The sequence below is a fragment of the Cynara cardunculus genome (genome assembly GCF_001531365.2).
Source record: "Cynara cardunculus var. scolymus isolate 2C chromosome LG 10, CcrdV1, whole genome shotgun sequence".
Taxonomy (NCBI): domain Eukaryota; kingdom Viridiplantae; phylum Streptophyta; class Magnoliopsida; order Asterales; family Asteraceae; genus Cynara; species Cynara cardunculus.
Window position 1 is genome coordinate 25,897,947 of NC_037537.1, and position 11,759 is coordinate 25,909,705.

The window sequence follows — 11,759 nt, forward strand, 5'->3', positions numbered from 1 at the left end:
CAATAAATCTAAAACCAAAATTAATTTAATTTAATACAAAAAAAGTACAACATCATATAAGAATTAGTAACCTAAAACCAAAAAAAAACTTAAAGTTACATGTACGAAAAGATATTGAGTAATATAAAACCATATCGAGTGATGTACAAAACTTATCGAGTAATTGTATTTTGACTTGACATCCAAAACATTACATATTGACGTCCGAAAAATAACAATTTTAGATTATAAACCTAGTTAGGAAACAAAAAATTATGAATTACCGCTTTAGTTGAAATAATATATATATATATATATATATATATATATATATATTGTTTAATATATATAACGGGGTACGGGGCGGGGCGGTGAATACGATACTCGTCCCCATCCCCATCCCCGATTTGAGACAAGCGGGAATCCCCATCCCCATCCCCGACGGGGGCAGGGTTCCCCGACGAGTCGGGACTCATTCCCATGTTGATCGTGAAGCAGATGTTGAAGGATTGCAAGTAGTTCAGCCCGTCCATTTTTCTTCAAAATGGTAATCCAGACCCGCTTTTCTAGCAAGCTGAACAGGACGGATCTAGTGGGCCGAACAACTCTTAGGGGGCGTTTACTAAACGCTTATTTGGTAAGTGCTTATTGTATAAATTTCCTTATTGGATGAATATGAGAAGGGTCAAGAATATTCCCTGATAAGAGCGATGAGAAGGATTTACCCGGTAAGTGAGGATGACGACTCTTAACCAGGTAAGCGCTTACCTAGTAAATTGTTGCATTTGATATGTTTTGATGTAATAAATACACATCAAAATAGATTATAGTGTTGACTTCTATTAGTAAGCGCTTATCGGGTAAGCATTTGGGTAAACGACCCCTTAGGCTTAATCCATACATACGAGTTGATCCATACAAACCTCAATAGAAAATGAAAAACCCTTTTATTTGCTTGTTTATAATGTTGGTTTAGAAACATTCCAACAGTTTATAAGTACCCAAGTTTCATCAACTAAAGTCGATTTACAAACGAAAAACTACCAGATCGGTTCGTTGAATCCCGTCACCATATGAACCATGCCCGACGCTCTGTAACAACGGGAGAAACTACAAGAGCTTCCAAAACTCGATCGATCAATCGGTTACAAGTTACGCCTATTCTCATGAACGATTCCCACCAATGTAACTACCTCGAGTCTACACAAACGACAAGCCGCCTAACCCGCATCGATTCTGTGCACGAAACTACTACAAATCAACATCCGGCAACGGCATTCTCCAATAATTCCACGAGTTATAATCCTCCTGCAAAAAGTTTCCGAATCAAAGTTTACGAGTCATCTTAACGTACAAGAAACTGTGAACTTTCTGAGACGGGAATTCGACAAGAGAACCTGCTCGACCATCGATGTCGGGGGGAACATGTCGTTGACTAACGTATGCAAAGAGGTGTAAGACTTCCCTTTCATGTCGATACGATGACTAATGGCCACCTCACCCTGGTATTTCAAACGAGAATTAAAGACGGATAAAGAAACCGAACTGCCATGGAGGACCCGACCCGTTAAGAGAAATTAGGGACGCTTATCTTGAGACCTGTTTCAAAAGTAATTGTCTACTTTCCAATTTTACCCTTAATTATGAGATGGAGAAATTCATTATTTGTTTTGTTATTAAGGGTGAAATTGCCATTTACTAATAAAAAAGCGTAATGTGTGCCTTTTTCATTATGGACGCTTATTTTGAGACGTGTCAACTTTCAAAAGTAATTGTCTACTTTCCAATTCAACCCTTGATTATGAGATGGAGAAATTCATTACTCACTTTGTTATTAAGGGTATAATTGTCATTTATTAATCAAAAATATTACACATTTCTAAAATTGTGTGCCTTTTGTTATCGTCAACATTCATTTTGGGACGGAGGGAATGTTTACCACGAAAACAAGTACCTTAGGATTAATTATGAAGATTTTGCCCTTCGGAATCCCCATTTTCCTGTAAGAAAGCTCGTCGGTATCTCTGTTACCAAACCCCGCATAGAACGGATTGTAGTCGGCCGGAAAAAGTGCTTTGATATCCTGCGGAAAATATTTTAACCTTTTAATTTAACGAGACCGAACCCAAATCCCGACACAGAACATGCGTAATCCAGTAGAACGAACTTAATCGTTAGATCCATTATACTTACTTCTAAACACGCAATCTTGAATTCATGAGGTGCTCTTCTGATAACTGCGTTAACAAAGAAACAAACAAGCATTATAGTTGTCGAAAACCGTACTATTCGGTTTGATTCATGGAGCAAACAACACACATTAGATAACAAGATAGAATCTCGTGAGGGGCCATTTACCGACACAAATTGGGTAAGCGCTAACCGCATAAGAATGCGGTCTAGGTAAGAGGTCAAGTCTCGATAAGCACTGACTGGAAATGGTTGTTTACCAAGTGTTTTGTAGCAAGTGCTTACTGATAAAATACCTTTATCATCTTGTGCTGACCCGGTAAGTGAAATAATAATGCTGACTGGGTAGGTGCTCAGATCAGCATCCTCAGTCAGATCAAGGCTACCGAGTCAATACTGGTATTTCGAGACAGCCAAAAATCGGTCCCGGGCCGGGCCTTCCCAAATAGGTCCCTTCAAAATCGTGCCGACCGGTCCCGATCCCCAAAAAAAATCCTACAACCAGGCTAGGCCCAGTTACAGGTCTCCAGTCCCAGGCCCGGCCCAATTTAAAAAAATATTTTTTAAATCTTTTTTACACAAAAATGTTATACATGTTTTTTACGATTTTTTTGAAATTTAGTATTGAAATACACTTTAAATAATAAATTTAAGTAGATAAAATCTTGAAAAAACTTGAAAATCTTTAAAAATTTGCATTATAATTTATAAAAACTTAATTTTTTTTAAATCGGGCCGGTCCCAGGCCTTGCCTTGAAATTCCATAAAAAGTGTAACCGGTCCCGGACCGTCGGGCCATATCGGTCCTGGGCGGGCCAGGCCCAATTTGGCCCATTTCTACTGGTTATCATAGTTTATCATCCGAAACTTATTAGTAAGTATGCACTCACCTTCACGGAACAACGAGGGAAATAAGCCATCGGGTGAAATAACAACCGGACCATTAGGTAAAGCTTTTCCATCCTACAAAAATCAAATGCTTGATGGTTTATCTACACATTTAGATGTTTCCATATGGTAAACATAACAATTAACGATCCCGATTGCTCCATAGGTCCCGTGAAAATCGCAACATTCAGCTCTATCGTCGTACAATATAAGTAGTTTGACCATTGATCAAACATAAATTTCTCAAATAAAGAGAATGTTTGACTTGCTACATAGTTTAAGGACATTGTTTGACTATAATTGGGATCTCTAAAATACCCCCCATAGTGACAAAATAGAAAAAATACTCCGTCTGTCCCAAAATAAATGCCCACAATGAAAAAGACACACGGTTTTAGAAATGTGTAATTATTACTCTTTTTAATTTAACTAAATGACAATTTTACCCTTGATAATAGAGCGAGTAATGAATTTTTGGAAAGTGAACGCTTATTTTGGGACAAACTAAATGGAAATATGGACACTTATTACGTGACCGACGGAGTATACTAGATTGAAACAAGTGCCAAAAGGAGATTGTTTCGGTTATTTGGACAAAGGGCGTACAACCTTCGAAAATCATCTATCTCTAAGCCACTTTTTAACGAAATTAAGGCAAATGTATGACATGAAGGCCTAAATTGTATTTGGATAATAAAAATAATTACAAATTTCCGCATGACATACCTGCTTGAGATTAAGTAGAAAGCTTCTTGTCAGATATGCTTGAACGATCGCACGAGCACTTAGAAAAAGTAGTTGATATCCGTTCTCCTGCAAGTCCAAAAAATAACTAAATTTTAATTTGAATTGTTAATTGTGTATAATAGAGATGAATAAAACCAATCGAAAATTGGATCAAGAGAATGGTACGAAACAACATAGGTTCATATACACTATAAAGATATGTGTTTCATCAATGAATATATTCATCAATTCATATCTACTTGCATGCAAGCACATATGCATCAATGAATATACAGGTTCTCCAGTTCTCAAATGAACTGCCCCCCTAGGACCCACACTCGTATAAAAATGAAGATATTGAATGTTAAACGGCCTAACAAGTTGGCATAAAAAATACCCACATGAGAACACGTCACGACTAATTCCCCATCTAGAAATATATTTGTGTGCAAATATTAAAAGTAATCTTGAAGAAAAATATGAAGGGTATACCTTTATAGCAGAGAAGAGTCGAGCTACCCCAGATTGAGTCCAATCTTTCCCAACTAACGGCATGAACTGACCAAGAACATCAGACCTACAAAATAGCATACATCATTGAGCGACATGAAAGTGAGTTATTGGATGAAAAACATGATAGATCATACTTGGTGATCGTCCCATCAACATCTGATATCACGATTCTTGCATTCCACTTCCACAGGTAAATATGAGCATCAACCTACATTAAATATCGGGAGATTTAGATATAGTAAGGTAGGAAACCAAAGTTTGCAAACAAGGTTCGCATACCTCCTACCCCCACGAGACCTCCTAGTCCTACCCCCACGAGCCCTATCTCTGTGTGCGGGGTTTACTGGGTTCGTTTGGTTTAGGTAAAAAACCAAAGCAGAGGAGAAGAATAAAAGAGGCACATTTTTACTTTTGTGGTCAAACATACCCCCATCCCAAAATAATTGTCCACAATAAAAAAGGCGTACACTTTTTAAGCAACCAAATGACAATTTTACCTTAATAATATAAATATTGGCACTTATTTTGGAACAAAGGGAGTATATTTCATGTCCAAATTGATGCATACTACAAGAAAAAAATTGTTGTTATGGTACAAAATTCACATCATTCACTATTTGAATGTAGTATGTTTTGACCAAGGTTCAAAATGGCATGAGACGTGTGGCGGCGAGGTCAAGCCTCAAGCCTTATGCGCCACGGCGAGGATGCGCCGTTTTTCAAGGCGTGACATAAGGCAGCAAATTTGTATGTCATATATAGAATTATATATATATATATATATACACATATATCTTGTATATATATTATTCAATTAGATAATGTATTAAAAAATTTATATTCATATTAGAAGAAGAAAAATCACATAGATTACTATTATAAAAGTAGTCTTTGATTAAATATTCAAAATAGGACTTAGAAGGGTAATTTTAAAACTTCGTTTTAATCGTGAGTCCATAACGTGTATAAATTCGTTGTGATGAGATAAATCTATAGAAGAATAAATCTAAGATTAAAAATGTAAGAACACAAAAGTTTAAAATAAATGTGAAAAAGAATCACGCCTTGAAAAAAAAAAGCACGCCACAGTGCGCCATGACGTGAGCCCAGCCTTACAGAAACGCTATAGGCCTTATTGTAACGATAGAGACACATCTTGTGCCTTTTTGCACACCAGTTTTGACCCCAAAAGTCAAATTGCGCCTCTCATCTTTAGAAAGAGAGCTTTGTGTACCAAAGCTCGGATTTGCAAGGCTCGAGAAGGGAATATATTTATGGGTGGTTGTTCTCTTGCATTTTGCGAAGAGACTACTTCATGACTCGATCGTGTGACCTTTTGGTCACAAAGGAGTGAATAAAGCAAATAGAAAGACGAACCTTTTGAACTCCCAAAACCCTGGTCGAAAAAATAAAAGACACCATATTTTGCCCATCTTTTAAATTCAACGAAGATATTTGCTCAGTAGTGGGAACTTGTGTCCTAATAAATTGCTTCTGAGGAGATTGCGATGAAGTTGGAGTCATCGTTTCCGCCGGTCGTGGGGATTCAAAGACAGATTCGGAATCAAGAAAAACATCCTCGCTGGAAATGTTACTCGCATTGTGCTCAAGTGTCTTAACCCTTCTGAACGGAATGGGCCACAGCCTCCATCTACGACCAGATGGAGTCGATGGCAGCCCAGTGTCTTCCGTAAGCCCATTCCACTCCACGGGAATCGCATCCCTTGGCTCAACCGGCATTTCTAAACCGTATGCAGCCATTCCAAGAACAATATGAGCAGCTTTATCCCACGTAAAGTATCTATCTTCGATTCTGACCACTAAACTGTCGTTTTTTACGATTGATGCTGCAGAAATTCGAAATTCCTCCTCAGGTATACGGTGGGCGTCAAAAGATTCAGCAGCTGCATTCAACCCCATACCAGCTTGAAGCAAATTCCCACAAAGTGATATTTCTATCCCTGAAAGATCGATTTAAGTCATTATGTTAATATCAAATATCAGCCATTCAATTCAGTACCATTTGAAGCAAAATGCATCAAAATGCAACGAAGTTTGTCTTGGTTTTTTATCTAGTGTAACCAAGAATTTTTTGTCACAGTCAATATAACAAAGTTTCAAAATTTCCTATTTAATGTAGCAAAAAGTTTCAAATTTCCTACTTAATGTAGCATTTGATGACGTGAATTCCAAGTTTTTCGTCCACTTTGTCGTAAATATTCATAAACAAGTATCCACGTCATCATATGTTACAAAATCAGCAAGTTATTCTGCGGGTTAAACGGATACAAGACATGAAATTTTGAAACTTCCGGGGAAAAAATTCTTAGTTGCACTATGGATGAAGTTATCCATGTGGATTAATTTGTCTGTATAAGATCGAGAAGGTTTTTGTTTGGGAAGACTTTTTCATATATATGGCAGGAGCGTGATTTTTATTAGGAGGGGCAGGTTTGGAAAAAACTTGGCCTTTCTGCTTAAAGATCCCCCCCTAGAATCTTATTGAATAAGCCACTTTCTATATCATTAAGCCACTATCAAAGAGTCATGTATAGCTGATCGAATGAGCTGTGAGTCTCATTAAGCTGCTAACAAACAGCACTAAGTAGGAACCAAACCGAACTTAGTTGCATTTTACGCCAAATACTTACTTGTGCGTTTTGGCCCATCAAATTTTTCGTTATCATTGGAATACGATTGAGGCTCCTCAGTTATGCTTGTAGTTGTCGTGCACCCATCTTCGGTTTCCGGTTCTTTTGGACTATTTTCAACCCCGTCAGTAGAGGGTTCTACCCGATCTTGATCACTAACAATTGCAACATCAGAAAGTCCGTTTTCATTATCCACTGAATTTAAAGAATCGACCTTTTTGGAGCTTTCGGACTTTGAAGATACCCCCTCTTCAGTTTCACTCACTTCTTGCAATCCTTCGACATCTACTTCACGAATGGCGCTATCTTCTTGCATTCCCAAATCATTTAGTGCCAAACAGCTCTTAAAAACATCTTTCTTAACATCACCATTCGCATCTTCACCTTTTATAGATAATTCTCGCTCTAAACTCACTACACTTTGAGCATCGTTAATCATGGAGACATTTTTATCGCTACATTTGTCTTTCGGTTTGTTTAAATCGCTTAAATAATGAGCCCACGTAGATTCATTACTGAACTCCAAATCACCTTCGAATTCAGGTCCTTCAATCGGTCCCAAATGGAACTGAGGTGTGCTTAATTGCACATTCTCCGTATTTTCTTCCATGGACGTAATGGGAGCCGACAAAATCTGACCATCGATGCTGAACAAAACCACTTCCGAACTCAGATTTTGTGATTCCACATAATGATCCACACCGTCTAAATTTTCAAACCGATTAGACCCATAATCTGATAACTCTAAATCATCATCTAGAGACGACGATTGTTCATCTTGAAGTTCATAAAATCTTTTTTCACTATCGGATTCCGTACTCTCCGCATTATCATCACGAAACTGAACCTCTACGCTAGTGTTTTTAATGTCATTCTTAGAGTGGTTGGAATCATCTTCTCTAGACTCTAATAAACCGTTAGAATCCTTAACAGTGTTGTTATCTTTATCAGGGGCAACCTCCTTAATGAAATAAGCTTCACCTGAATTATCAAGATACATATGGAAATCAGCTAAAACCCCATTAACTTCTATTTTAACTATCTTTTCCGCCCCTTTAAGAACACCCTGAAATTTCCCGAACCTAACGTACCAAGGGGTGCTCCTAAAAGATCCATCTTGTTGTTGAACGGCAATTATGTCAACGGCCCCACCAAACGGATGAAATGGGGTGGCAACAGAATATACACTTTGAGAAAGGTAACTTCCAACTCTACTTATCATCTGATCTTTCTCTAAAAAAACCCTAAATTCCAAAAACCGAATGGTTATCGATTCTTGATTTCAGTTCATCAAAACCCGACAATCTTTTATGCTATTAACCATGAAATCGAACACCCGAAAACTTCTATCGTTCCAAAATGAATTAAATATTCTCACAGAACCAATTTGGATTATTCCAAATCCTCCAAAATGTTTGAACTTCCAACTTCTTGTACTACTGTCTAGATCAAGAAATCTGCACACCACAATTTTTTAAAATAATTACATGATCAAAACCACATTTATCAAATTAAAGTGCATTAAAACCCTCATAACAACAATCATACAGAAACCCAGATGAGAATTGATGCAATATGTATTGGAATTTGAAGACCCACCATTCAAACAAGCAGAGGTATACTCTTGAGTGAACTAAAACCCTAAAAACAAGAAATCAAGATGCATTTCATAAAGAATTCAAGAAACCCAGATGAGATTTAATACAAAATATACAGGAATTAAAAGAAAATATGCGATATATATAAAGACTATGAATCTATGATGATCAGATAAGAAGTATAATTGAGCGCATTAAAACCCTAAAAACAAGAACTATGTTCATAAGCTCAGAAACCCAAATCAGAAATTATACAATGAACTGAAACTTTAAAAGAATTCAAGAACCCATGTTGAAACTTGCAAACTCATCAAACCGAATGAAGTTAACTACAAAAATAAACGAAACCCATCAGAATTGATGCAAAATCTACAGAAATTCACCGAAAATGCGAACAGAAGTATTGAAATGAACATCTAATAATCAAATAAACGCCATTGACGACAAACAAGAAGTGTATTTCCAAGTGCATTAAACTCCTGAAATCATGAATCAAAGTTGATGATTTCAAATAACTACCTCAACCCAGAAGAGGGAATGATCCAATAAACTGAAATCGCAAGAAGAATCCAAGAATTCCTTCACAGATTCGTCAAACTAGAACAATTTGACTTCATTTTGATGCTTCAAATGAAACGAAATCCAGCAACCTCCTTGTTGTATAACCGAATTTCCCTTTGGTTTTTCGCTTTGAAAGGAGTTGGTATAGAGAGATAGATATAGGCGATGATATCTAGAGATTGTTTGTGCAGTTTTTTATGTTTAAAATTGGGTTCAATTTTTGGACTTTGGGTTGAGTGTCGGGATTGGGATGTAGAAGAGTCTTCAAGGTTAACAATGGATGTCATAAATTGACCAATTTCTATAAACGGGCAAATGGGCATATTCTCATGGTGAGAAGATTGATCCACGATTTAGACACCCTTTTGATTCTTTTGGAAATTACTCAAATTCTTTGCCTTCAAGATTAGGTTTCTTTCCACCTCCTACGGTTTTTTTTTTTAAGGTAGTTTGGTTTTTAGGCTCGATTATCGATACAAATCAAATATACTAAGGGGATGTTTGAGATTGTTTATAAAAACAATTTATTGACTTGTTTCGGTGTGACACCGGTAATAAACACTTTATGTGTTTGGATAAATAACTTATATTGGTGTCAAACCGACAATAAGAAGTTTTTTAATAAGTTAAACCCTTCTGACTTATAATAAGTTGGTAAATATTTTTTGTATAAAGCATAAAGCGTTGTTTGGCAATTGCTGAATTGTTTTGTGCAAAATGATTAAGTGGTCAAAATGATTAAAAGGCTCTCATGATATAGTGCAAAATAAAATATAATTGTTTGGTAATTATGTACAATAAAATTATGACTCTTAATGGTAAAGGAAGATTCAAGATACAAAATCATTCAGAGAGTTTTAGAACCATTAGGAGGCAGACTTTTTTTTTTTTTTGCCAAACAAGATTCACCTCTTAATGATTCAGATATTATCTCTTAATGAAACTATTAAGAGGCAAACAAACAACTCCTAAGTCGTTTCAAATAAGCAAACCCAAACACCTCCTAACTCAATAAGAATATCAGGTTAAATAAAATATTTGGTTTGAATAAATATTGACCGGAAATTACTTTTGATTTTTTATTTATTAAGTTTTTAGATTGAGTTTTGATCACGCTGCAACGTACGGTGTCGAACACTAGTTTGGTCTGTTATTATTCACTACACCAAATTTGCCGTGCCCATTTGAGATGGTCTAATCGTTTATATGATTAAATGTTATCTTTTTAAAGGTCAATTAAATGTTGATTGAACTGAAATTAGTATGCCTTGAAAGTAGTGAAATAAACCAAATAGTCTTTGACCTAATGGTATGTGAGTCTTTGGCCTCTTAGAAGATCAGATGTGCAAATTTCACTAAATGTGAGGAGGGTGTGTGAGTTTATTTGTTCTATTTGTTGTATACAAATATTATATACTTCAAAAAAAAGTAGTGAAATAATAATGTTAGGTATTAAATCAGCCCCTTGAGTCAGATAAGTCCTTAGGTAAACATATTGACATAATCAATAGTACTTATCGAATCAGTAGTAGGTAAACACCGCCTTACATCCTAAGTAACTGATATTTTAGTATTTGCGCCTTATACCCTGTATGCTTCTATCTCTTCGTTTTCAAGTAAACTGAAGAAAGAAATAAGTGGATTAATTATTTAACCTGTTTCATTTACAGACTGTTTTATCTATAATTTTGTTTTATGGGATGAAATATAAGTTTATAACAATGCTAATACAGTTGAGTTCGATTGGCTTAGCAAAAATGGATGAAAATTGGAGTAACGAAAATCAAAATGCTTTATTACCACTTTTCTAAAAAGTCCACTACAACAATAGTTGTGTTGCGCCATACTTTTGCATGTGGCACGCCATGCCTAATATGTGGTTTTTGTAATGCGATATTTGTTTTTTTTTTTTTTATCTTTTTCTGTAACGTGATATTTGTTTTTTGTTTTAATATAAAAGCAGGTTGTTATTTTATGCATTTTGAACCTCTATATATATATATATATACATATACATACATACATGTATAGACTTGGGGGCTGTTTATTTGTGACTTAATGGGCTTTAATAGTTCAACCGACTTATTCGCACATCCATAATGAAGTGTTTACTTATGGCTTAATTGAAAACATACCAGCTTATTCGCACAGTTGGGTAGGCTCACTTGTCCCCGTTCAGCCATAAAGTTTACCTTCCCTACCCCTGGAATAAAAAAAAAGCCTTGCAGATCGAAACCTTCGTATAGTTCTTCCAGATCGAAACCTTCGTATAGTTCTTCCAGATCGAAACCTTCGTATAGTTTTTCCAGATCGAAACCTTCATCTCCTTCCAGAGATTGAGATCTGCAGTTGTTCCAGAGATCAAAACTTCCATCTGTTTCTGAAAATCAAAACCTGCATCTTCTTCCAGAGATCGAAACTTGCATCTCTTTTCCAAGATTGAAACCTACATCTCTTTCTGAAACTGAAACCCTACATCTCCTTTGCAAAATTGTTGCTTCTCTCCTCATCTCTCTCGACTTCGACGCATCACCAAGAACAAAACCCAAAATCGAAACCTTAATACCCAAATATGAAACCCTATTATCTAAAATGGATTACCTATTTGAACTCCCCTGCATCACCAAAATTGATTTGAAGTTTCTTCAAAATT

General features: G+C 36.1%; 1 protein-coding gene across 2 annotated transcripts; it reads right to left on the reverse strand.

Moving 5' to 3' along the window:
• Nucleotides 1-905: 905 nt before the first annotated feature.
• LOC112519848 (phosphatidate phosphatase PAH1) lies at nt 906-9,378 on the reverse strand. 2 transcript variants are annotated; one of them, XM_025128153.1, is made up of 12 exons: nt 9,065-9,367; nt 8,547-8,588; nt 6,948-8,404; nt 5,674-6,257; nt 4,431-4,504; nt 4,276-4,360; nt 3,784-3,870; nt 3,060-3,132; nt 2,173-2,216; nt 1,934-2,062; nt 1,377-1,481; nt 906-1,287 (listed from the first exon to the last, which is right to left on the reverse strand). In XM_025128153.1, the coding sequence occupies exons 3-12, from the start codon at nt 8,167-8,169 to the stop codon at nt 1,231-1,233; spliced, it is 2,460 nt and encodes an 819-aa protein (XP_024983921.1). In that variant the 5' UTR covers nt 8,170-8,404; nt 8,547-8,588; nt 9,065-9,367; the 3' UTR covers nt 906-1,230. The 2 variants fall into 2 exon arrangements, with proteins under 2 accessions (XP_024983921.1, XP_024983920.1); XM_025128152.1 differs by lacking the exon at nt 8,547-8,588 and having other exon boundaries at nt 9,065-9,378.
• Nucleotides 9,379-11,759: the final 2,381 nt, after the last annotated feature.

Bases quoted from the DNA above. Each gene is read 5' to 3' on its own strand.
- LOC112519848 (XM_025128152.1), bottom strand. From the start codon at position 8,169: ATGATAAGTAGAGTTGGAAGTTACCTTTCTCAAAGTGTATATTCTGTT. The intron at 6,258-6,947 runs GTAAGTATTTGG...TCGATCTTTCAG, and splicing joins TGATGGGCCAAAACGCACAA to GGATAGAAATATCACTTTGT. The intron at 4,505-5,673 runs GTTCGTCTTTCT...TATTTAATGTAG, and splicing joins GGGTTTTGGGAGTTCAAAAG to GTTGATGCTCATATTTACCT.